The sequence below is a fragment of the Pagrus major genome, chromosome 1 (genome assembly GCF_040436345.1).
Source record: "Pagrus major chromosome 1, Pma_NU_1.0".
In the NCBI taxonomy this organism is placed as follows: Eukaryota; Metazoa; Chordata; class Actinopteri; order Spariformes; family Sparidae; genus Pagrus; species Pagrus major.
Window position 1 is genome coordinate 15,290,455 of NC_133215.1, and position 26,558 is coordinate 15,317,012.

At 38.9% G+C, this 26,558-nt stretch overlaps 3 protein-coding genes across 4 annotated transcripts; 1 reads left to right on the forward strand and 2 right to left on the reverse strand.

Annotated features, from left to right (window-relative positions):
- Window positions 1-118: 118 nt before the first annotated feature.
- On the reverse strand, window positions 119-7,399 carry LOC141002497 (N-acyl-aromatic-L-amino acid amidohydrolase (carboxylate-forming) B-like). Its single transcript, XM_073473847.1, has 7 exons — window positions 7,101-7,399; window positions 3,361-3,587; window positions 3,063-3,255; window positions 1,970-2,063; window positions 1,769-1,876; window positions 1,119-1,231; window positions 119-672 (listed from the first exon to the last, which is right to left on the reverse strand). Exons 2-7 carry the CDS (start codon window positions 3,585-3,587, stop codon window positions 478-480), a joined length of 930 nt encoding a protein of 309 aa, XP_073329948.1. The 5' UTR covers window positions 7,101-7,399; the 3' UTR covers window positions 119-477.
- Window positions 7,400-14,193: 6,794 nt separating this feature from the next.
- On the forward strand, window positions 14,194-22,772 carry LOC140997639 (neuromedin-K receptor-like). The gene is made up of 6 exons (XM_073467598.1): window positions 14,194-14,561; window positions 17,565-17,753; window positions 17,951-18,101; window positions 20,697-20,893; window positions 20,984-21,132; window positions 22,756-22,772. Exons 1-6 carry the CDS (start codon window positions 14,194-14,196, stop codon window positions 22,770-22,772), a joined length of 1,071 nt encoding a protein of 356 aa, XP_073323699.1.
- Window positions 22,773-22,910: 138 nt separating this feature from the next.
- Window positions 22,911-25,389, reverse strand: LOC140995532 (ecto-ADP-ribosyltransferase 3). 2 transcript variants are annotated; one of them, XM_073465547.1, is made up of 4 exons: window positions 25,320-25,389; window positions 24,991-25,089; window positions 24,173-24,888; window positions 22,911-23,528 (listed from the first exon to the last, which is right to left on the reverse strand). In XM_073465547.1, the coding sequence occupies exons 2-4, from the start codon at window positions 25,048-25,050 to the stop codon at window positions 23,453-23,455; spliced, it is 852 nt and encodes a 283-aa protein (XP_073321648.1). In that variant the 5' UTR covers window positions 25,051-25,089; window positions 25,320-25,389; the 3' UTR covers window positions 22,911-23,452. The 2 variants fall into 2 exon arrangements, with proteins under 2 accessions (XP_073321648.1, XP_073321656.1); XM_073465555.1 differs by having other exon boundaries at window positions 24,991-25,085; window positions 25,320-25,388.
- Window positions 25,390-26,558: the final 1,169 nt, after the last annotated feature.

Consider the following 26,558-nt stretch of genomic DNA (forward strand, 5'->3'; position numbering starts at 1 on the left):
TCTGCCTAATCAAATGGTTTAAGGAACATTTCTTTCTTTTTAGCGAGTGAGCTCTGTTGTTCAGTTTTTGTAAACTCTCCTAGAGATCCTAATCAAATCAAAACACACCATCTAATACTTCATGTTATCCACCTTCCCATTTATTCAGACATGGTGTTTTGCATCATTGCCAAAAGAAAAAGAAAAAATCAAGGTCTAGTTCATATACGGTTGTACACCTGTGCAATATCATTCATTCAAGTACAAAATCAACTCCTCTATGAAACCTGAGCCTCTGTTAAAGCCTCACAGAGGAAGTACTGTTGCACAACTGCTGTATTTGAATTCCATGCAGTTTAATGAGCTAATCATAGCGTTGATTTATTGCACAAGTCTCATTTCCTCATTTGAAATGATGAAAACATGATTTTACAAGAAGTGTGCGTCATAATTCAAAATCTCTACATCAGATGTATTGGGCTCATTCTGTCTCCTCTCTCAGTCCTTCTTCACACTTACGGATGGAAAGGTCAGTGTGGTCTTCTTGGCTAAATGGAAAGCAATCTTCTTCTCGTAGTAGGCACATTCATTTATAAAGAACGGGTACAATTCTTCTCCTTCGTGCTTCACCGTCTCTCCAGAAAATGTCAGGAAGACGGGGTCGCCTGGTCGGAGAAGCTTGAAGTCGTTATCCTGGAGGACGACAGAGAACGCCAACAGGTGAGTTATGAAGCACCAGGGCAGCTTTTGAATGAAAATGTGGAGTTTAGATTCCTAAATCAGGTTTATTTCTTTATGGATTCCTGCAGGTAAATTTGAATGTGAAAATGTTGTTTAAAGGTTAAATATATATTTTTAACATTAATATAGCAGCAAGCTATTTGCCATGTAATGAAATAGTGAACTAATGGCGTCCTGAACAGAGAGTGACAACGCACTCCATCTTTGTGTGTTGTAATCTGAGCTTCTCCGTTCTTTTGCCAGCTGCTGCCGGGTTGTTGTAGCATCCTTGTACATGCTTTTTCAACATGACAGCCTGATAAGAACACAAAATGGCATCTGCCTGGCGACAAACTTTCTCGTTTTATAGTTCACAGTACACTTAAATATGTTTCTGGCAATTGTTCCTCCTAGCATACCTGCAGCTGGGGGTGTATGGCAGCAGTAATCTCATTGGTTGTAGGATCCCTTGGGTAGTCTACACTCCTCTCCAAAGTGTATGCTTCCACTTCACCTCCCTCAAAAGTACTTCCTGTAAGCAAAGGACAGTGTGAGGAATAATGCTGGTGTAGTCAAGGAAGGCAACGTTCTGAAGGTCATTTAAGTTCAACCAAATCATAAATACATTTTATCACTTATTCCATTCGGCGTCTGTCCATGCAGTTAGTTGTGGTTTGAGTTTTACAAAGTTTTGAGACACCAGCTTCCCAGATTTGTGCTGCTGCTTCCATTTTACTTTGGTGGGGACAGAAATCTCAGAGGCAGGCATTGCAAAGCCAAAACCATCTTCACGGCTACATACTACTAAAAACAAGCAATTAAATAAAACTGTATTTATATAAAACTTTTTAAAACCAGGGCGAATAAAACAATAAAAAGCATTAAGGAAGCAAAATTATGAGGTGAGATTTAAAAAACAGAGTTTGCTGAATTTACACAAAGAGGGAAACTGTTCCATAGTCTAGAACCCAGATTAGCAAAAGCTTGATTCTTGAACTTTAATTGACAGAACAGGGGCATCTGTCCCTTTAGATACGGTACAGTAGTTTTTTTTTTGTTTTTTTTTTACCAGAATTGAATGCCTGAAGCCACTCTATTGTGAGATCCACTGCCTCCTTCACTATGTTAAAGATATCAGCTCTGACCACAACGTTGGGTTGAGGGCCGACCTCTATCGCTGCAGAGAACAAGACGAACAGGTGAAACATACGAATCAGCTAAGAAAAAGATACTTTTCTACAGATGTAGACAGAAAGATTCACACACTTACAGAAGCCATGTTTGCCCACTGACTCCAAGGAAAAAGCATCAGAAAGGGGTGTATCTAGCTGGATTGCTGTCACAGGCATAGAGGTCATCTTGCTCTGAAAACCAACAAAGTCGACAATTTACAGCTCTGCAAGCTTCAATTCAGCCCTTTGAGCTTTGACATAGAATAAACATACAGATTTATCCTGGTATTCAGAGTATTTTCTTTAATGTTGTGTTTTGATCATTAGAGAGGCTGCTTTCAGGAGTTTAAACGTTCCCAGGCATGCAGTTATGTATGCAGCAAATATCTTCGTACATTTAATCAGCAAAAATAAACACTTTAGTTATCAACTTGACAGGACAGCAGAAACTCCACAGGAAACAGAATTAAACTTTTAGCCTCTGAAATTAATGTTTTTTGGACAGCTGTGATGGAGCTCAGGCAAACAGCCTCTTTATTTAAACAATGTCACTGTATGAATCTGTCGAGAGATTTAAATAATCAATGAAGTTAAGATGCTGTGCCTCGTGCGCACACGGGAGGCACTTATGTTTCTGCTCTAGGGGGATCGCTGCAGGTAATGTGACTGTATTATTTCACCCTGCCACATCCCATCTGCTATTAATCATAATGTTAATTTTATGATCAGGCCATCGGATCTGTGGATTATCTCTAGGCTGCAACTGCAACCTGCACGTCACTGTATGTGAATAAAACAGTACATTTAGGAAAGGCTGGGCCTTCTCAAGCCTACTTCACCCGCTGCCCCTGAACATAGTTCACCTTTTACCTGGTTAACATCAGCATGTTAGCATTTAGTGTCAAACCACCGTGCAGCCTCATACAGCTGTTAGCATGGTTGTAGACTTAAATGTCCTGCTGGGAAACATATCTTGGTTACAATTCTTTAAAAAAATCTAAGATATTGTTTATGTTGCATGGAAATAAAATGCAGAATTTTCAGTCACATTAAACCTACTTTAAGTTGAAGGTTATGAGAACCGCAGTTCCAGTACTTTATGCTCTACATCTGTTCTATCAAATCTATGGCATCACTCAAAATCAATGAAGTCAAACCCCAAAGGTATTTGTCTGATGACTGATCTCTTACCTGCATGTATTTGTAAATGTGCAGGGTGATGTAGTCTACAGAGTATAACATGAGGCACAGGCCCATGTTGGCAGTGGTGTTGTGGATATCACAGAGTAGATCCACGGCCTCTTGGCTTCCTTTGGGCCCCAGCTGAGCATTCAGCTCTTGTGCTCGCCTCAGCTCATAGGGTGTAGACTCTGTCACGGGGGCACTGGAAGCCAAAAGAAATAATAGAGTTTTCTAATAACTGTTTTCAGTTGTATTTTGTGTTTACAAGAAGGAGTATTTTGGTGCAACTTTCCTTTTTTCAACCTACCTCAACAAGGCATCTGTGAAACAGCGATTGAGATCTTGGTCTATGTATCTTCTGCAAACATCCACAGCGCGTGGGTTCGATAGGACGGTGGTTATAGAAAGAGATCCAGCCTGATCTACCTTCTGTTTCTGCAATTCTCTCACCATGTACACCCCTGACATCTCATTTCCGTGGGTGCCGCCACAAATGGCAACACGGGACAGCGGCGGGAAAGAGACGCGTTCCATCTGTTGTTAGATAAGAAATGTGGGAATTAAACATTTTTTAGATTCAACAATCAATGTATGGATTAGAGCATGTCAGGAATTCAAATGAGGGGCGATTCTCTTCGTCTGAGGTGTGGGGAGTTAGGGTTAAGACTTGCAAATCATCAGAGGGTCATTGCTCTAGAGAAGGCATGATTAACAATGTCATGAGGTCTGCATCTGATGTCCTGTTGCTACCTGACAGTATATAAGTGAAGACAATCTGGAAATCTCCAGAGAACAGTCTGCTTGGGTCTTCTCTCCATGCTGCATGTATTAAAGAGATCTGATTCATCACACAGAGTTTGTAATTCTTCAGAGAATTAGAAACTCGAAAACTTCAACAAGGAGAATTTCCCCCTCTGACCTCTCAACCTGTGACTACCACAGGTTGAGTCTCTGGTCAGAAACTGGGGTGAAAAGGGCAAAAGTGTTGCAGGATGACAGTCAGTGAGTCATTTATTTTAATAAGTCACTGACCCAGACTTTAAGTGAGATCCCAGTGGATATGTTAACCCCTATATAAATATTGTATGTAGATGTAAAAACAGCATAAGACTTTAGGCATGTTTTTCTGTGAATCATTGCACATACAACCTCCTGAGCAAAACAAACTGTTGTTGCTCATTTACTGAGCTGTCCTTACTATTGTTAATAGAAAGGACAGTTCACTAAATGAGTCACAGGCTGCAAAGATGTTTAACTATAGGTGTTGTAACTCAAGGAGAGACACAGATAGAAACTATCCTGAGCTTTGTTTCTCTGTTTGCTAGTGGAAGTCATAAACCTGAAGTGCTTCTTATGGTTGCATTATTCACATAATAATCGCTGACAGGGATGAAGGTCTTTAATTTATGGCCACAGCCTAATTTGTGAGGGAACATGTGTGAGTGAGACCAAAAAGAAGCTGTATCTCGGTCTGGTGTTTTCAAGTTCTTGTCCCCTGCATTGAATGTTGAAGGGCTACTATCGCTGAGAGCTTCTTCTTGTCTCTTCTTAATTAGCCAGAACTTTTAAAAATGGGAAATGCTGGTTCGGTCAATTAATATTATATTTAGATTTAAACTGGTTTATGCTTGTGCACCCTAACATCGACATCCAAAAATATTGTTTGAAAAAAGGGTAAACGTTTGACACACACATGCTCTCAACAATCCTCTCTTCCAAAAAGGGTTCCTTGGATGAAACTAATTCTTAATGAAACTCTTTTTTCATGGATTTGGCCAGTAAGTTTAGAGACGCACTGACCATGGAGAAGTCCAAGAAGTTCTTATTAATTTTGGTAAATTGATGCATCCTGATGAGAGCTTGTGACCGTAAAAGAGTTTCTCCTCTCCCTAAAAAACTATAGGAGGCTAGGGTCTTATTTAATGGGCAGCCAGTGAAAAGAGAGACCAGAATTAAATGGCCTCTTTTCATAGTTTTAGTCAACATACTGTTGAGAGGGCTTCTTTGATCCTCTCTTGACACTGTTCACCCCCCAAGGTCAACACTAAAAACCTCAGGGGATCACACATCTGTTGATGGAGGCCCCGACTTATGCAGGAAACTCAGTCACTGTCCTAACTAACCTAATAAAAACATTAAAAGCCCTTTATACACCTACAAAAAAGGATTTGACACATAGCTTGTACCCTGCACATGTACATCCTCTCTCACAATAAATAATAAACATGATTAGTCAACATGTAGCAAGTAAATTGTTGCTCCAACAGTATACGGGGATGTTGTGTGAATGACTAACAAATGCCTTCAAGACACTTCAGCCCACTTCTCAGTTACAGAAAGCTTCAGTGCCGATACACTCCAGTTGTTTTGTCCCTGTCATACTCTGATATGCAATGGGAAAAATTGAGTTAGGAAAGGAAGAAGGAAAGGAAGAAGGAAATTGTTGTGCCAGAGATTGCTCCCAAAAATAATACACTACCAGCCAGGGTCACACACTGGGCCCAGTTTTTTATGAGAATAAAGACATTAGAGTATTACATATTAGGAAAATATACAAAGTGTTTAAGTGCAAAAAATGCATTAAATGCAAAAAACAGTGCCTAATAGAACGACAATAAGATAAGTTAAGTACAAGAGTAAAGTCAAAATGAACTAAAATAGAAAAAAGTAGTCCTGGCAGTGACAGAGAAAGTGTGTGAAGCAAGTGAGCAGAACAGTCAAGCGTTAATGTGATTCTGGAGAGGCGTGTAGCCAATGGCACAGAGCACACATTGCTCTCACTATGAGACCTGTTTTACGTGAAAAGCGATGGTGATGCTAATAAGCATGTCAAACACAGCCAAACTGGCTTTCAATCATTATATTAGTTGGAAAATATTGACATCTGACCTTTAATGCCTCATACTGTAGGGGCACTTGTCGTGTCTGATAGCAAAATATTTCTTGTATATATAAAAATATCGCAAGTGATCCAATAAAATATGAATGATTGTAAGAAATAAATCTGAGTTCTAATATATTTGTTTTTGCAATAAATTCATTTTTGTGCCATCATGGGACATGGCTTGTTGTGATGTGCAACTTTAGTGGCAAGTTCTCTCTCTTTTACAGTCAGTGAGTCTGCTCGCCATCTTTCTGTTAGAAAGAGCAGTGATCCGTGAGTGAGGATGCATATTTCAGTTTTCAATTTCATGTGTATGACGACTAAATGGTTTAAAAGCCTAACAGTGTAATATAGGCCTGAACAAATTGATATTTCACTTTTAACAACCTTTTTTTGCTTTATGGTTGCGAGTGCGCTTTAACAGTGTGCCTCATTTTATACAAAGTGTATAATTTTATGCTCTGTTTTTTGGCTTTATGGCAAACTTGGCACTAATGTGTTTCTGTTACTATAGCCTACATGTAACACACAACATAATAAAAACACATTAAGCTTGTGTAACTCTTATCTAGATACTCAGAGATGCTTAATGAAGGTAGTTAGACTGTGTATTATTAAACACATTAATAAACACTTAAAAATCCTCATATCTGCTTACAATTACATTATAATGTGTTATAAACCCTTTATCAAATGCTTACACACAGCATATAAATGCTGGGCAGTGTGTAGTAAGTTTACTGGAAACATCTCATTTCTGATAAACATAGTGCTGACAATGTGTAGGAATGTCTTTCTGTTGCACTTCTCTTTGTGGTTTGCATTAAACAACATATCAATACAATATCAACAGTAAAACAGACATTCAAAAAGTGAAACCTCACAGTGTGTCCTCATCAAAACGTCAATTTGGAGAGAGGAAACATATTATTTTTTTGTGAGACAGTCTCAGATACAGCAGGCTGTCTTAACAGAGTTTTACAACCAGCTGACTACTCTATTTGTTCATGTCTTGCAGAGGAGCAAAGTCCGATTCTGCACTGCTCAACTTACAGGATCAGCTCAGAGAGAAAAACATGTAAAAATATGTAAATCAACTTCAACTGACAAAATCCATGAACACATATGCCAGACACAATGTTCACAGCTGCATCTCTGCTTACCTTTCTGTCAACAGTTCAGTCCTGCTCCACGCTCACTGAACTTCAGCAACCTTTGAACTTAGAGTGAAGTTGTACCAGGACAGCACTGCTTTATTTCAAACCCTGCAAACAAAGCAATACAGGCACAAGCTACTTTCACAGTCCGAGCCTTTAACTGTACACACGTGCAGACAAGTCGAGCACAAACACGTCCACCAATAGACTGTTTCAGTCACAGCCGGCCCTCCTACTTCCTTGTGTTTATTTCTCCTTCAGGCGGCCCTCCTCTCTACGTTCTTCAGCTCAAATTTCAAGCACTTAAACGTGTAGTGATGAATCAGGAACTTGCTCTGTGTTGTTTTCTACCAGCAGGAGCCGCTCTGAGTGCTCTGTGGGCTGGGGTGCAACTTAGAGGAACCACAACAACAACAGCAAGGGTTGTAAATGCATCTACTGATAGAGATGTTTTCCACTTTGCATTTTTGACATGTGGAATTATTTGTATGTGGTCCTGTAAAGGGGCACCATGTAGTTTTGGAGAAGAAATCCAAACTCAGAATTTTTATATTTACAGTATAAATGAGGTAATAATACACACTCAGACTTACTATGATAAACTGAGTTTAACTGGTAATCTCGCTTCATTAAACACTCCTCTGAACTGGAATACTAAAACAATTCCCAATTGCTTCAATAAAGTAGAAATGGCAGATTTATCATAGAATAATTAACAATAATGATTATTGTTTTATTCATTGTGGGAAGTACGTGGCAGGATTGGATCTAATGTTTTGGTGGTGGTCATAGTCTTAAAACAGTTTTTGCTTAGTTTTTATTCCTCTTTTACATCAGTAAAACATGAGTAGATGTATGTATAAGTAACTGATTTTCTGCTTGTCTATTATTGAATTCAAATCATATAGATTCAAACATGTTGTATACTGTACATTTATATACTTATATATTTTATAGACTATATATGTCCGGTTGAAGTTGGCCAAAGTAGCCTTTAAAAGGAGTCACACAAAACAATATAACCGTTATATTGTACTTTCTTTCGTGGTGCTTAACTTTAGTTACTCTCACAACATAACTTATATGCATCAACATCTTTTCAGTTCATCTCATTACAATGCCGTCTGACTTGTCTTTCATGATCTAGTTCTGTGGTTCTCATTGCCATTTTCGCTCGTGACCCTTTAAAATAAAGCAGTGTCTATGTGTGACCTCTTGTCACAGGCGTCATGAGTTTATGATCCACAAATTCTCACCTCTAAACATTTTATGTCATTTGAATAAATGTCCAAGACTTGAAGGTTAACTTCTCACATTCAAGTTAAGTTTAAAGATCAAATTTGTACACAGGAACGTACTGTCCCATTAACCATCCTGCGACCTCTCCTTGTACACCTTGTGACTGATTAAAGGTGAACTGAACCCTAGTTTGGGAATCACCAACATCTAGTAAATGTTAAAATGTTTATTACCTCACAACCTTTGTATCTTTCCCCTCCAAATAACCCTGCCGGCCTCTTCCATCTCTCTCACTCTATCTCTCTCAAGTGAAGTACTGAGCTCCATTTAGACATGTAATCCTGTCGGATCAGTCACTTGATCATAATCTGCTTCCTCCCACTCGTTCACTCTGTCTCTCATCCTCTCGTTCTCTCTGCCAGTTCAATTAAATCTGGTGGATTTCATTTCACTCCAATTCATTTCAGTTCAGATAAACCCAAACAAGCTTTGACTGCCTGAAAATCATTAAAACTTTACTGCCAGAGTGCTGCTGCGATGAGACTTCTGTTTTTGTTCTGCTCTCTAACCTGTTGACATCGGACCTTTATTTTATTTTATTTTTTTCAACCTTTATTTTAACTGGAGAATACACTGAGGTAGAGCCTTTTCTACAGTGTACAGTGTAAACTCAATAAAAAGACAAATTAGTAAAATAATTAAACCACAGGAGTAAATAAAGGAGTTACAATTTAAAGTAGATAAATAAATATAAATAAAAGATAAAACAAAAACTCCTGGATGTGAGATAAGATGAAATAAAAATTTGGTGAACTTTAGATTGCTCTGCATGGTAAATATATTAATATAACAAAGCCTGACAGTTACAATGACAGTTTAATGCAAAACAGAGATCACATTTTGTCATTGTTTTATTTTGGAGGACCATTCATTAATTCCCTTTGAACTCACACAAGTGCACACACACATTTTGCTCTCGTGTTTGCTGCCAGAAGATGGCGGAAAAGCTCTCAAGCCCATCAACAAATGTATAATTCATCCCAGTGGAGGATTTATAGAAGAGTAACTAATGGGCTCGGCATTTTGTTTGAAGTGTAGCACAACACTTCCTTTGTATATAACTGTGTCCTAATGTCACAGTGTGTCGACGTCTCAGTGGATATCATGGCAAATGTAAGAATTAATTCTCTGTGTGCCCAGACTGGATCCATGCTACCGCTGAGTGCTATAAACATTTTCATTATTGTAACTGAGCAAAACTATTACTACCACTTAATATGGGTTACTGTGCAGTATGTGTTGCAGTTTGTAGCTGTGGATGTTAAGGTTGTGGAGTAAGGACCGGTAGGTTTCGTTGCTTGTTTTGTTTATCTCAAAATATCCTCCATTACCTCCTCCATGAGGTTATGTTTTCACCTGTGTGCATTTGTTGGTTGGTTTGTCAGCAGGATTACACAAAAACTACTGAACAGATTTCCACAAAACTGGGATTAGAGGATGGGTCTCGGCCCAGAATAGACCCCATCAACAGGTATTTTTTTCTCACTTTCTTTGGCATAGCAAGATAGGGCGTTTCAAAAAACATTTTTGTTAATTTCTCAGAGAAAAAAGGATATGGATGAAAAACATCAAGTGTATTTAGGTGGCTGTATGGGTGAATACTAAAGGTTACTCTTGGGCCTGAGAGGAGGTATGCGCTCTACTCTACATGCACGTGTGAGCTCTGAGTTTCAGAGGCGTTATTGTAGGTGGGTGATAAGTAGTGTCGTAGACATTACTTATCACCCACCTACATTGCAGTACAGGGTTCCCTCCCCCAGACAGCTTAACAACCATTCACACCTGGGCTCACCTAGCTCTAGCAACCCCCATCAAGGCCGGTTGAGTTGTCATGTTTCAGATATATATGTGTTGTTCCACGGAGGGATTCCCCATCAACTTTACCGGCAGGCCATAAGTGGTTTCATGCCAGTTTGTGTCTCACTGTGAAAAAGAAAAGTTTTAACAATAAAACTGCCTGACTGCTTCTGATGAGCCGACAGAGGAAGAGACAAACCATTCAATTATACAGGACTGGAGCCCTGGAGAGCTTTTCTTCTGGTTTAGACACAACTACCTTTCCACTGACACATGTAATATAGATTCACAACAGGACACAAAGTACACAAACAGAGAAAAACATACCTGGTGTGGTGTATTAGGAACAGTCTGGAGAATTTCGCTTCTCCTCCGATGTCAACAAGTATTCAGTTCCTTTTCATACATGAAAGAAGCAATACCAATGCAAAATGTACTTAACGTATCAGTAACAGTACTCATATTGCTGAAAAATGACCCTGTGAATGTTCATTATTATTATTCACTCTAACATTGTACTATTATTCCTAATGCATTTATGTATTTTACTATTGTAGTTGGTCAAGATTGAATGAACTCGTGAACTTATAAAACATGATGTTAAAAACTTACTCTGCAATGTGAATAGTAACTAAAGCTGTCTGACAAATGTAGAGAAGTATAAGTACAATATTTTCCTTTGAGTTATAGTTAAGTGACAAAATGAAATAGCATAAAATGGAAATACTCATGTGAAGCAGGGGAGAACAGGTTTGCTTGTCACACTTTTAACTTTCATTTGAATCCCCCAATAAACAGTGTCTTAACAGATTCCCTTTAGATGTGAAATGGAAGTTTAATTTGTCAGGTAAGAATGGAGTGACCTTACTCTTCTTAATTTCATTCTGTTCAAATGATATGGACCCACTGAGCAAAAACATATCCAAAAGACGTCAATTCAACGCCTTTGACGACATTGAAAAGGCTTCCACTGGAGAGCCAGAATTTAAGTCTTTTTTAGATGCCTTTTCAACGGTCACTCATGATGTCCAAGTGACATCCTTCCTTACAGGGTTCAAAATTCAAGTTTTGACAATGTAATTTAAGACATCTTCCATCCAACCTTCATCAAGTTAGCTAATTTTCCTAGGTTGGATGACCAAAAACGTGGCATTTAGTATACTAGATAAAAAGCTCACCTGGTAAAGTGCATGCCTCGTGCAGGCTAGCTTGGTTAAGGTCCAGGGTTTGAGTCTGCCCTGTAACTTTTGCTGCGTGGATTAAAATTTTGAATCACAAGAAGTTCTTTAGACGTCTGTAACAAAAGTTGAAAAGAGTCTAAAATTACATTGTAAAAACTTTGATTTTGAACCCTGTGAGGACGTCACTAGTGAACGTTTACAAGACGTTCTTTCTGTCTCTCCAGTGGAAGTGTTTTCAACGTCAGCAAAGACGCTGAATTGACGGATATGTTTTTGCTCAGCGGGGACTGTCATACATCTTGTGAACATCCCTATTGTGGGGTTGGTAGTCAAACTCTACTGTCTGGGTTGTAGAATTGTCTGAAGTGCAGCTCTTCCTTCATACTTTTTAATGGTAATAAATTGTTTTATTTCAAACCCATTGTATGAAAGCCTAGAAGAGAAACACAGAAGAGCTGGATATTTACATTATGACATTAAAAGTCCTCTCACCTCAGTGTCAAGTGTAGGTGACTCTGATAAGTTTCATTTTGCCTGTAGGAGGCAGACCGCAGCAACAGCCTGGTGGAGGTGGTGGAGGAGGTGTTGAGCCATCCAGTTTCAAACAAATGTCATTCACATTTTTATTCAATTACAGATGTTAAGGACGTAAAGTGATGTAGAACATCTTTACGAGTTTACTTTTCTCCACAGGGTTGTATTGACTGGACTACACTCCACTTTTCAGTCACTGTAATTTGCTCCACTCAGATCAAACGTCACCCTATCGCTCACAGATCAGACAGCAGACAGAGACACACTCATCTCTCCTGCTGTTCCCCCACTTGTGATTAAATGAAGCCTGAATTATTCATATGAAATAGAGGAGATATAATTTTTAATGCAGCTGATGATATTATAAGCTGTTTGTGACCTTTTTAGTATGAGGGGATGGGGCCTGTTGAGAACAGGTTTGAATGCTGACATTTGAGACAGGGAGTGGCCCAAAAGAGGTGGCCTCTGGGTAATGAGGTCTTACTGAGAGGAAGCAGACTTTTTGACCTTCTTGTGGTCGTCTCCGACAGCTTGTATGTGTTTGTGTTCTCGAAAAAGACTGACCCATACACTCAAAAATACCTGCATGTGTTCAGAAAATGTTTTTTATAGGGGATGTGAAACTATAAACACTGGATATGACAATATGGATGTAAAACAACACACACGCAGCTCATCAAAACAAGCTCAGCAGGTACACTTGAAGCTAATTGGCAGTAATTACCCAGCAGGAGAACAAAACTAATAAACCAACTGTATTTTCTCTGTGAGGCAGTTTGAAGTCTGATTTGGGATCTCTGTGGTGTGGTTGGATTTTCAGAGACAAAAGCATTTTAACAGCAGTCAGTCAAATGAAGCCTACATTGTGTTCAGCAATGTCTCTGAGCACAAAGCAGAGTAAACATGTTGGATCATTTTTAAAATTATTATAAAATATGTAACCACATGATAGTTAAAATACATAAACATAATTACAGTATTATTCTTGAATTTAACATTTTCAATGAAAAATTGTTTTATGGTTATTCACAATTCGAGATTTGTCATGTTGCTTTACTTTAGTCCATTTTTGTAATGTTATGGATATTCTGTGTATTTCAAAAATACAGGGAAAATATGTAAAATAACAAAAAAATCCCTAAAGTTATTATATTCAGTAGAAATTCGTAGATAATTTTCAAGATGGAGCATGACGAGATGTTGTTGAATTAAAGGGGCACCATGTAGTTTTGGAGAAGAAATTCAAATTCAGAATATATTTTAATTTTTTCCTTAAGTGAATAAACAAGCTGTTCTCAGAGGGAAACAATGTCCCCAGAACACTGTCTGAAGCTAAAAAAGGTGGCAGGGTCCGCCACATATAAACAAAGTAAGACAGTATGAAATTGTGTTGTCTTTTAAAGTCAGTTTGTCTATTCAGTTTATTCAGACATGAAAACGAAGAGTTTGTTTATTTAGTTTGTTTAGGCATAAAAATAGTCAAGGAAGATCTTTCTCTTCAGATTAAAATTTCTTCCCCAAAACTACATACTGCACCTTTAAGTATTCTTCTCACCTAAGTCTCACCTTTAAAACACTTAATGGCCTTTACACTTACATCTGTTTTGAGCTTATGGTTATATAATGCAGTGCAACCTACATAAAACCCTGAAGCTACAAGCTTTATGCTGATGGCACTAAGGATTAACTGCATCACACTTATTCAAAGCCTCACACTGCAGTTTTAATACAAGACAGTTTCCTCCATTCAGAGTGACACAGTTTGGACATTTACCAGAGTTTAGAGGTAAAAGTCACTATTTGATGAGCTAATAGTCTTACTGGCTGGACCAAAGTACACACCTGTTGATCATTTGATCCTACTTTTACTAAAGTTACTTTTTCCAGTGCAGGCCAGAGAGTTTAAATTTGTCATTTGTGCTTTTAGTGCTTTTAAGTAAAGGATTTGAATACTTACTCCTCCACTGCAAAAAACTGCTGCTCAGACAAAACTTATACATTTGCTCCTTATGCTGTAATAACAGACGTGGTGCTCATATCAGTGTGACAGCCTTTGACAGATGTATCTGATCTGTGCTACACATGCATCTGCTCTCTCTCTCTCTCTCTCTCTCTCTCTCTCTCTCTCTCTCTCTCTCTCTCTCTGTCTGTCTCTCTCTCATCTCTGTGTCTCTTTGGTCACATGTTAACACATCTGGCGCGTATGTTGCGCACCAGAGGTGCCAAAGTGATGCCTGTCGCCTGCCAGCAGCGGACAGAGTCAGATCCGGACTGAGGACACTTGAGGAATGGCCTCTGAACGCCATGAGTCCAACTCAACCAGAAATCTGACCAACCAGTTCGTGCAGCCGGCGTGGCGCATCGCGCTGTGGTCGGTGGCGTACAGCACCGTGCTGGCTGTGGCCGTGTTCGGAAACCTGATCGTGATCTGGATTATTCTGGCGCACAAGCGGATGAGAACCGTCACCAACTATTTCCTGCTGAACTTGGCTTTCTCCGATGTGTCCATGGCCGCTTTCAACACGCTCATCAACTTCATCTACGCGGCTCACGGAGAATGGTACTTTGGAGAGGTGTACTGCAGGTTTCACAACTTCTTCCCGGTCACTGCGGTGTTCGCCAGCATCTACTCCATGACGGCTATAGCCATCGACAGGTGGGGACTGACTGTATGATATCAGACAGAGACTCAAAATTAGTTAGTTAGTCTGTGACATATCTGAGTTTTTATTTTGGGAATATTTTTGGTCCCCAAACATCAATCGACACATTTCATTTGACTTTTATTCACCCAAGTGATGAACGATATGGATACCAGACGATAATCGATAATTACCTGACTCTCATGGCCGATACCAATAAAATAATCGACAATACAAAGCAGCATTTTTATGCTTTTTCATGCACACCTGAGTGCAAGAAGGGCTAAGATGTAGTGAGGAGAAACTGATTTTTATTGATATTCCACAGCTGTGATAAGATTTTCTGATTAAACGTGAAGACTTTTTCCCTCGTGTTGTGTTGTTCTTGTTAAAGAAAAAGTCCACAGCAGTGCCGACATGTGTGGCTTCTTCTCTGTTTTTAGTCACAAAACAACTGTAGAGGTTGCAAACCACCACCTACTGTGTGTAGATGCTGCACTTGTTAAGCCAACAACGATATAATTCGTGCATCCCTAACGCACCCATATCCCAATATGCCTAACTAATTTTAAGAAGTGTATGTTAATCATTTCAGTTTTCTTGTTTTCTGTTGCACAGAGGTGTCTGCAGGAATACAGATTATTTTTTACAATTTACAATGTTTTGCAGTTTACATTTTGCAATATTTTTAATTAATGAACTGACAACTCTCAAGTTTTGCACACGTGGGTTGACAGGTGTGTAGAAGACCAAGGGTCGATATAATCGGAACCAAAACTCTCACACACTCCTCTTCACTCGCAATCAGGCACATTTTATAGACCAAACAACTGATTGATGAAAAAAAGGGAGGAAGACTTGTGACCAAAATAATGTGAAAACATAATGTTTTCCTCACCCTAACCAAGTGGATTTTGTGCCTAAACCTAACCGGAGTGTGAGCACAGCATTGTGACAGGAGAAAAATGTGAAAATTGAACCAAAACAAACTTAAAGTTTTAGCTTATCTGTAGTTTTGAAGAAAGATACTTTGACAACATTTGCATTGGTGATAGGGTCGATTATAACCTGGATCTGAGTTCCTAACATCTATGCTTGTGCCTCTCTCCCTGGCTGCATGTATGCGTTCTCATGTGTGTGTGTGCATGTTATCAGAGAAGCGCCAATTATGAGCCTTCATGTATGAAGGAGGAGCCCAGACGTCCTTTTTAACTGCCTCGGGAATTGCAAGTGGTCCAAAATGCTGCATTTTGATTGCTCTCCAGTGGCTCCCCATCAAATACAGAATCCAGTTTAAAGTTCTTGCCTCATTTATAGATCTCTGTAACCTGCCTCTAAGAAATGGGTCCTATGTCACCAGCATGTCTTTAAGGTACCTCGATCTAAGCCTAATACTAAAGGAGACTGTGCTTTTGAGGTGGATGCTGTCACAAAACAGCTCAGGACCCGTTTGCTTAGATTTGCCTTTGTGTAATTTTCTCTATTTTCCCCTGCTTTTACTGTTTCATGTAAAATGTATTTTTATAAATATTGCCTCTGTGAAGCACTTTGTGATGTCTCTGCTCACCAAAGGTGCTGTATAAATAAAGTTACTTACGTACTCTCATAGCATCAGCGGGCTGTTTTCAGCAAAAGAGCTCTAAAAAGACGCTGTTCACTCCCTGCTCAGCACCAAATTACACATAAAGTCAGCAATTAGCTCGCAACATGTAGCGTTAAAAAGGTGATTGAATATCGAAGATTCTTCAGATGGATACAAGCACGACCCCAAAGGAATTGCTAATGATGAGTTAAAACTCTCTCCTTTTTTAAAGAAAACATATCATGTGTCTTTAATGCACTTTTAGAAAAGTCACGATTGTTTGTTTTTACAATAAAGAAAACATTGCTAACCATGAAATAGGTTATTAAATTTAGTCTTTATACCCTCACAATGTTATACTTTTAAATACCAAAGCAGGAACAAACAGGCTCCAACAGGAGTAGCTAGCTGTTGATATTTTAGGTGACACATGACAGCACAATGATAAGATTGTGATGACACGTTTTTTATGACTAGAACTCTGAATCACAAAAGTACCTCAGCTTGTCTTCTTAAATTCAGTCAAGTTAATTTTTGTTTGTTTGTTTTGTTTATTCAGTTTATTCAGTCATGGAAATGAAGAGAGTTTGGTTATTTAGTTTGTTTAGGCATAAAAAATTGGCCAATGAAGGTCTTACTCTACGGTTTAAAACTTAACTCCAAAACTACAAAGTGCACCTTTAAATTCAGCACAATACACTATGTGCTAACTCTTATGACCTCATTCTTTCATGGAGCTCATTTGAGAGCTATGATCTCAAATGAGTCTATCAGAGCCACAGCAGTCAAGAATGACAGATGCAGATATGGGAGAAGAGACGGGAAAGAAACATTTAAAACTACTTAGACATGGATTGAGCAGAAACAAAGAGAGTTATTATAGTTGTAGTCACCACAGGTGTGCACAGGTGAGAGTGTGCAATGTCCCCTCAGGCTGAGATGGTGTAAACAATGGAAATCCATACTAGGAAACCAACAGTGTTGGGCAAGTTACTTTCAAAATGCAATATATTACATATTACTAGTTACCTTCATTTTAAAGTAATATATTACGTTAAAAAATTACTGTCTGTGTAGAGTAATACATTACTTATTACACTACTTTTTATTGACTTTCAACAAAATGCCTAAATAACCTAACAATTAAATAGCCTAGATCTTTTTAAATAACCAAATGGTCTTGGACACAGGGATGAGCAGGCAGACAAATAATTAAAGTCTGATATATTACAAGATAGGAATATACAATATACAGATATTCATCTGAGCAATACATTGAGTCACACTAACCCAGTCGGCAAAACACCAGTTGTGATAATGGTCATGCCTATAAGCTACCAGGTTTATATGTCAGGTTTGCATTAAGTGAAACTGTTTTGTAATGTTTGCATTGACTAGCATGGAGTCACCATTCGTTGTGACCTCTGACCTGCAGGTACATGGCCATCATCCATCCCCTGAAGCCTCGTCTGTCGGCGAAGGCCACCACAGGAGTCATCGTCTGTATCTGGAGTCTGGCCGTGGTTCTGGCCTTCCCTCTCTGCTACTTCTCCACCACCCGAACTCTGCCCCGCAGGACCCTCTGCTACGTGGCCTGGCCCCGCATGGCTGACGACTCCTTCATGTGAGAACTCTGACGAACCTTTATCATCATTACCTTTACAAATCTAAGCTGTAATGTTGTTTCTTTTCTGTAAAATTCTCTGTGCATGATCTGGTTGTGTCTATCATCAACCCCAGATATATATGTCATGGTTCACCTTCTCTTCATCCTGCTTGTTACTCGTCAATTAAAAAACTTGTGTCTCTCCACTTGTGCAGGTATCATATCATAGTGACAGTTCTGGTCTACGTGCTGCCCTTAGTGGTGATGGGCATCACTTACACCATTGTGGGGGTGACTCTGTGGGGAGGGGAGATCCCAGGAGACTCATCTGATAACTACCATGGACAGCTCAGGGCCAAGCGAAAGGTAAACACCTCATTTATTGAATGCACTTACTCTAAAGTTAAACTTCCTTCTATTAATTTAGTCAGTGTGAGTTGAGGAGAGGCTTACAGGGGCATTTCTTACCAGATGATGTATACATGTAAATAAGCTTTTGCCTTTTTATAAATGAAATCAAGAACATGGAAAACTAGTGAACACTTTGTGGATGCTAACGAGGGTCCAAACAAAGAATAAAGAATACACTACGGTTGTCAAACCACTGTGTGCAGTTTGGTAATTGAAAGGAAAAAATATCCTATTTTATGTAAATGTTTTTGTTGGCGAAATGTTACAAAGACTTACAAAGAAAAACGTTTTGAAGCTGGTTCCTTTTCTGCAGAAAATAAGGGTCTAGTTTCAAGGTTCAGGTGATTTATTCGTCATTATACAACAGGGTTGCATAACAAAATGACAGTTTGTAAAATCCTTCATGCTACAAAAACATAAAACAGATATACAGTTATTTATATATGTAGACAAAACACCCAGGAAGTAATTCTGTAGTAAATTTTTGAAAATTGCGTTGGGGTGAATATAAACGGCAGCCAAGAAAGTGATGATAATATGGTCGCCACCTTTACATTAAAAATTCAACATCAGGTGAAAACTGTCCATTAACTTTGACTGTGTTTGTGCACCCAGCATCAATGATGTAAACACAGTCAACCTCTCCTCGTCCCGCTGTAGTCCTCCACTGGATTGCGTAATGGAGACACGTCTCCTATCCTGACTTTCTTCCTTTCCTCCCTGGGGTGGTGTTGGATGGTTGAAAGATGCCCTGGGCAGTGATCGTCTCAAAGTTCGCTGCAGCATGATCAAAAAACTCACACTTTTTCTTTCAATGCTGATGATTTTCTATCTGTCATTTGCAATAAGTGTTAAAGCAACAAAGCAGAAAGAATAACAATTAAATAATCAAAAATGTAGTGAAATTTAAAGGAGCTGCACTGAACTACTTGAATTAAAAAAAACAAACAAACAAAGAAAAACTTCAAGCAGGGACATCATTCCACCAAAGCAATAATGATTCACATGTTTAGAAGGACGACTGCTGATTTGGGAGAAAGCAGAACACATTACACAGACAACTAAAACAAATGAAATCAGGTCTCTGCTGTGTGACAAAACACTGTGGACCACTTACAGCTCTGATCAGTAAAATGTGTCCTGCATAGCTGCAAAGCTTATCGGTTCAGTGCTGTAAAGGGAATTAATTTTACTTTCTAAACAGATAAAACAGACGTTAGTTAGTACACTTTGAGTTGTCATGTATTGCTAGAGACTCAAACATAACTTTTCAATTTTAGCTGCAGCCCAGAAGAAGAGAAAAGCATCCGGAGGCCACAGCAGTTAGACGTCATCAGTCAGACTACACAGTGTGCTTTGCAGCAGCTACTGTGAGGGTCGGGTTAAACAGGGATTAGGGTCATCACAGCTGTCACGACGAGCATCTATCATGATAGCCCTGCGAATAATGAATATTGTTAGACGTAAAAACTGCAGGTTAATCGAAGAGAAAGTGTAAGGAGATAGGCTGTGGAAGTATTCAGTTATAAAAGGATGTTTTGGGTGAAATTTTATCAAATAAATGACGCAAATCATTTCCTAAACTGCGTATCAGCGACTTATCAAATAACAAAATTTTATCTTAGTTAAACTCATAGTTATCTGTAGAATGAGTGTAGAAAGCAACAATGTGAACTACAAAATAGAGATTGACAGTAGGGATGTTGCTTTGATACCATTCAGTGTACAGAAATAGAGACGGAGACAGGTGTAGGTTTGCCATTTATAATCTTTTCGAGGGCTTTATAGAAAAAAGATCATCACCGGCTGAGATTGCTGGCAAAATTGAGCCGTGAGAGATAAAAGGGATTTATAAATGTCAGGAAACAAAGCTACAAGACAATGTGTGGCCTGATTCAAAGGCCTATGCTGACAAGATGCCATCTGGGCTGGAGATAAGAGGAAGTCGCTCTCATCTCCGTCTAGCAGATGAGCTTCTGATGATGCTACAATAACTGCCCGCTCCTTTCAACCCCTCACAGCTCTGTATTGTACTGCGACGCACTGATGATGTCTGCGTCGCTCTCACCTCCGTCCAAAGTGGAACCTGCTGTGTGTGGTGCGTCATCACTGACCTTTCCCTTTCTTCATACGGCAGCCACTTTGAACTCATTAAAAGGAAAAGCCAATATGGTCATAATGAAGGAAAACAGACAACATACTTGCAACTTCAAAGACAAAAAAAAATATAAAGAGCTGTCATGGCTTCAAACATTCAATATCACAGTGAAGTGGCATGTTGTGGGCAAGAGTATGTTTTGCTTCTTAAGTCTGATGTTTCTCCAGTTGGAGAGGACGGACATGGTGTATAAATGGCCATATCTACTCTGAAAGTTATCCTTAAATATACATACGTACATAAACAACTGATTGCTAACATGCTAACAAGCAACTTTATAATTTGAAGATGAATCAGATGTTATGTGGCATAAAAGTGACAAAAAACAGAAATCAGACAAAAAAAAACAAAACAAACCCAAAAGCAGCTGATAATTTTAGTTGTTCTTGCAGGTAGTGAAGATGATGATTATCGTGGTGGTGACCTTTGCCCTCTGCTGGCTCCCCTATCATGTCTACTTCATTGTGACGGGTCTTAACAAGCCTCTGAGCAAGTGGAAGTACATCCAGCAGGTTTACCTGTCAGTGCTGTGGCTGGCAATGAGCTCCACCATGTACAACCCCATCATCTACTGCTGCCTCAACAGCAGGTGAGTAAAAATAAATCTCCCCATCAACAACAAAACACATGTGTAGGTAGGCCTACTTTACATGTACAACATGATTTGATGTGGGTGCAGGTTCCGGGCCGGCTTCAAGCGGGTTTTCCGCTGGTGTCCATTTGTCCGGATCTCAAGCTACGATGAGCTGGAGCTCCGAAACACGAGACTTCGACCGGGTCACCAGAGCAGCATGTGCACCCTGTCTCGGGTCGACACCAGCATCCTCAGCAAAGACAAGAGCGTGTGTTCCCGTGGAAACAGGTCAAGACTCAGTTCTGAGCTCAATAATAAAAACAATGAGTTGTCTTCAGGGACACACTCCAGCTAAAGACACATTACTTTGAGCTGACGAATGTTGATCTGACAGTTTTTTGTTCACATGAGCTGATGAATATTATTTAATATTGATGGGTGTGGTGAATGCTTATAAATCTGGGCATGTTGTTGATTTGATTTGTTTTATATATATATATATATATATATATATATATATATATATGTATATATACATACGATTGTGTGTCAGAAGGCAAAGGTCCAAAATTAATCATTTCATTTCTGTTTGTATAATATCCCACTGAGCTCAATATTTATTTATTTATTTATTTAGTTATTCATTCATTCATTCATTCATTCATTCATCTGGTCATATGGAAGAAACTAAGATACCTTGTCAGAATCATGAACTAAGTACTTCAAGCTGCTTCTGACATTTGTTTCATGTTACACTCAGTATATTATATAACATAGTGGTATATGCATTAGAGTAAATACTGTACTCTGTAGACATATATTTTATCCCATCAGACCATTACTCAGTGGATTTCATCGACAATAACTGCAGGAACAGTATAACTGCTGCTCTAGCAGAGATAATACCCTTAAATCTGTTGTAGTGACGCTGATATTAAACAATCCTGGTTGGATTTCTCATGCATGTCGTGACAGAATGTAAATTCACAAGTGCTTGCTGCTGTGATTGTTTAGTTGGAGAAAGCATGTGCCATTTTAAAAGTGATTAATTATTTGATATTAATTAAAATTGTAAGATTTTTTGGGACTGTAAGAGATGGTATTTACTGTAAGTATGATTTTTTTCTTGTACATTGTAAGTGTACGTACAGTGTGTTTTAATTGTTGTTTGTTGTTGCAAACACCCAGACACAATCATTCATAGCCTTTATGGTGAATTTGTGTTTTGTTGTATACTGATACAAAAATACAATAAAAGCTCACATTGTGTCTATATGTGATCAACTATTTTATTTGAATTATTTGTAATGACAGTGGTGTTACATCCGAAAACACCTTACAACAAATATTCTGTTATTAATGCTTTTTATATACTTGTGTGTGTGTTTTGCTAACTGTTGCTGATTTGCCATTTGTATTATATGTACAGCCCTTTGAGGCATGTTTTGTGATATTGGGCTATAATAAACTTTAACTTGACTTGACTTGACATGTGCCGAGCGCAGACCAATGACAGTACACAATAGTACACTGACACACTGTTTGCCAACTCACTCAGAGGCTGATGAGATTAAATCCATTTCATGTTGGATTAAAGCTGTCAAAGATGTTTACATTTTGCATGTTGTTTATGTAACTTTGATTGAAACGTAACGATTAAATAAAGGTATTGTGGTTTTTAGAAGGAGTTAAACACTTAAAGAAATATCTTACTAAAAATACTGGACGCTGTGACTGTGAGCAGAATCTCAACACTGATAGATTAAGTAGTGATGAAGAAGAACTGTACAAACTGCAAACAATCCCCAGGTGACTATACTGTAAATCACTGTAAACTGGTCCATCAGACAAATGTACATTTGCTACTGAAACAATGTGAACTAAACCTGAATAATTGGTTCAAAATAAGGTGGGAGTAAGCATGCATTTTAGTAACTTCCCTGTCTGTAAGCGGCTGATATTGTAGTAAAAGGTACTCGAAGGTCAGTCCTTGAACAAACATACATGTGTGAAAAGTAGAATGCAAGACAAAGACAGTTCAACCAGTTTATTGTGTATTTATTCTAAAGCACAAACATCTAAAAGCTGATATTATCACCTGAAATTGCCTTATTTTGGCGCAAACTCTGTCATTGGCTGAGGCGTTAATCATGAACATAATGCATGTAAGTCACGTACTCAGTTCCCGTCCGGCCGGGGACCTTTGTTGCACGTCCTTTCCCCTCTTTCTCTCTCTCTCCACTTATTTCCTGTCACATCCTTACTGTACACTCTCTAATAAAAGCATACAATGCCCTTCCCCACCCATATTTAAAAAAAAAAAAGATTTGCTTTATCTCAGATATATTGATATTAATGTACATTTTTGTTGATATGCATAAAGAAAAGATTTCAGTCCATGTTATAAAAAAAGCGACATTTTTGCAGCTGACTACAAAAGCTTGCAGCACTTTGACTGGCAGACATCAGAGCAAAACAGGTTTATATTTTGTAAAAGAAAACAAACTGTACAAACAATGCAACTTCTTCACTCTCTTAACTCTCAGAGCATTCTGAGATGCTCATTGTTTTTGCTCAACAGCTAAAGAAAAAAAGAGATAAAGCCACAAGCACCGACACAAGCCACTGGGAGGAGACATCAGCTGGGGACCTAAAGAGATGGAAACAAAGAGACAGAGATCATTATCATCAGTACATCTTAAAGGCTCAAAAACAAGTAGTTTCTCAAGATCTCCCTATTTGCATAAAGTTGAGGTGTAGGCTACTTAATGCAAATAAAGTCCGCCCAATGTGACTCCTTGCCTTTGGAAACACCCAGTAAACTAAAATAAACACAGATTCAGCAACTGAATGACTTATTTCAGACCCAAAAATGTTTTCACAAACACATTTTGGGGAATTATTTTTATAATGTTTCCAATTGACCTGCTATGCTGGTCTGGTTTGTAATCTGGGGACAGACAGCCTACAAGTGGCATTCGTCAAATCAGCTGTATCCTGAAAGTGTTGGCGTGGTTGTTGAAGGGTGTTTTCTCTGTTGGTCAAGCGTAAGACTATTTTGGGTGTGGTGCAGTTCAAGTTTACTATAATTACAGCCAGGTAAAACTATGAGGTCTTGGTTTCAAAAATGAAACGCTTCTATTTAATTACTCATAATTCCGTTATGTTCAAAGTTCACACACACAGTTTTGATCAAGATTCAGATTTAACCTCATAATTCCAAGTTCAGTATTTGTGAGCAATCACTTGATTGAGCAAAATATTTCATTTTTATCAAGAGGATGTGAGTCTTACCTTGAAAAACTGTCACAGTCATTCATGCTGTCCAGTCGTGAGTGATTCAAAAAAATCTCGGTGTATATAGCATCATTCTTGTCAGTGGTTTTTTTCACATCCTTCACAGTGAACACCTCAGTTGTGGATAAGAGTGCTGAATCGTCCTTACGGCAAATGTTGTCTCCCAGGTTGGCATAGAAGCAGGAATTGATATTGAAAAGGAACAACCCATCCATATCATTGTCCTTAAGATATTCACTATAGCTTGGATCAACGATGATGAACTTTCCAAATCTCACCTCTGAGCCCTTTTTAGGTGCGTAGTTTTCTTCTGATAGATAATACAAAGTCTTGCACGTCTTCGGATTCAGCAGTGTAATTGCATCCATGAGCAGGAAGTAAAGAGACTTGAAGTGGAAGTCGTCTGTGTAGGTGCTAATGTTTGCACCTGTTGTCGCTACGGCATCATTAAAGATCCTTATAAAATCAGATTCACTTGGTGCATTCACAAATACACCAAGTGCAGTCGTATGTTCCTTTACTCCACCAGGGATCAGCTTGTCACACTTGGTATTTGCGCTCCATTCTTTCTGGAACTCCTCAGTGTGGTTTAGCTCTTGTCCTAACAGGCCTGAATGAATAAACTTCTCCATGGCTTGCTCACGGCATCCGGTGTATATGACATCCACAGCATTTGGGGCCATGTCCAGTAGTTTTGCTTCCACTGCCGTCCCCTTTAATTGAGTGGAGAATTTAAAATATACTTTCAAGGGACAAGAGTTTTTTTCCTAATAAAACAAGACTGAATGGGTATTTGATTTAGAAATAGTACTTACTTTGTAGGAGAGAGTTATGAAAAGGATTGCAGCAAGAAGGAGCGTTCTTCTGTCCCACATTGTGAAGGGTTCTTCCTGTCTTCTACTGGCACAAACTGGCTGAAAAAGAAATCAAAGAAAAGCACTGCAGGACCAAACTTGAATAAGAAATTCCATGACGCCATACACAGTTCGGAAATGAGATGATCTGTTTGTTGCTCAAATACTTTGTTTAGACAAGCCCTCTAGTTATTACCAGTTATCTTTCCCTGGAATACAGCAAAGACAAACATACATGATCATACACTTAAATGAATGCTGAAATGTTAAAATCATTTAAAGGAACATACCTTAAGAAAAGAAAATTAATTTCTGGGAGCACCTATCTCAGAATCAAGTCGATGTACATCAAACTGCAGGGATGTGATCATTCTGTGCAGAATAACAAGAAGTAGGTGGGAAGAGGAAAAACATTATCTCACTGAGCAACTCCTTCTGTTTCCTGTGAAAGGAAGTAACATGCCACTGGGAGCCCTGGTGCCGAGTAATTTCTTCTGATAGGGCTACTGAGTTACTGTAGGAGGCTCTTACTGATTTGTTGGACATGTTTATACAAACCACAGAAATCTAAATGGCCCAGCCCAGCAATACAATTGTTGTTTTTCTATTTTTCTCTTTATTAGTTTGAATGCTGACTCATGAAGTTCAGCTTCCAACTTAGCCAGCTTTATTGTGCTTCCTAAAATGTGAGGGAATGGTTGTTCACACTGGCTCATTTCAAAGATAAAGATAAATAATAATAATTAAAAAAAAGAATAAAAATCAGTTAGACGGAGGTCAAACTGTGCAGAAACTTTTATAACACAAAATTGGACCCCTCGCTCAGCCCTGCGCTCGTTCAAGCCCTCCAATCCACTCCACTTCTTCCACCATTCCCTCCTCCTCCTCCTCCTCTTTTCCTTCCTGTTTGTTAATGATCTTCCTGTCAATGATGTCGACTTGTGATCACTTTTTTTTTGCATTTTTTAAATTCATTTTACAGTGAGATATGAATTTAGGGCTAGTTTAAAGTTGTTTTACCTTGATATCCTTGTATTTATTCTATAAATCTTTGGTGCAGAGCTAAGCATAATTAATGCCTTTGCAGTGAGTCTACATAGATGGATGCCCTACACCGACATACACCTCCCCAGAAATGTAAGTGCTAGTCCGCTTGGTTTCATCACATTTTCCGGCTTCTCCTCTGTTACTTCATGGCGGTGGTAATACAGGGGGTCGTAAACTGTAGTTTACCCAGTAAACACACAACCCTCTTCGGCTGCTGCAGCCCCTCCTGACCGGCCGGCTTCTGCCCTTCTTTGGTTATACTTCTCTTCTGGAGCCACTTTTTGCTGCCGGACTCTCTCTGGGCTGGAGAAAATGGAGAGGCTGGATATCCCCCTCCACAAGTAGCCTGGTGGCTGGTCAGCCTTTAGCCCATACGCGGGCAGGGGTGTGGAGGGAAGGCCATTTGCCAATAACCCAGAAAAAACTCCCTCTTTTTCGCAGCCTTGGCAGGTATGCCATACATTCATTACAACTTTCTGTGT

Excerpts from the sequence above, each read along its gene's own strand:
- LOC141002497 (XM_073473847.1), bottom strand. The coding sequence starts at position 3,587 with ATGGAACGCGTCTCTTTCCCGCCGCTGTCCCGTGTTGCCATTTGTGGC. Across the intron at positions 3,256-3,360 it reads TTCACAGATGCCTTGTTGAG|TGCCCCCGTGACAGAGTCTA; the intron begins GTAGGTTGAAAA and ends TTTGGCTTCCAG. Across the intron at positions 1,232-1,768 it reads GCTTCAGGCATTCAATTCTG|GAAGTACTTTTGAGGGAGGT; the intron begins GTAAAAAAAAAA and ends CTTTGCTTACAG.
- LOC140997639 (XM_073467598.1), top strand. The coding sequence starts at position 14,194 with ATGGCCTCTGAACGCCATGAGTCCAACTCAACCAGAAATCTGACCAAC. Across the intron at positions 14,562-17,564 it reads ACGGCTATAGCCATCGACAG|GTACATGGCCATCATCCATC; the intron begins GTGGGGACTGAC and ends TCTGACCTGCAG. Across the intron at positions 18,102-20,696 it reads AGCTCAGGGCCAAGCGAAAG|GTAGTGAAGATGATGATTAT; the intron begins GTAAACACCTCA and ends TTGTTCTTGCAG.
- LOC140995532 (XM_073465547.1), bottom strand. The coding sequence starts at position 25,050 with ATGTGGGACAGAAGAACGCTCCTTCTTGCTGCAATCCTTTTCATAACT. Across the intron at positions 24,889-24,990 it reads TCATAACTCTCTCCTACAAA|GGGACGGCAGTGGAAGCAAA; the intron begins GTAAGTACTATT and ends ACTCAATTAAAG. Across the intron at positions 23,529-24,172 it reads GACTGTGACAGTTTTTCAAG|GTCCCCAGCTGATGTCTCCT; the intron begins GTAAGACTCACA and ends CCATCTCTTTAG.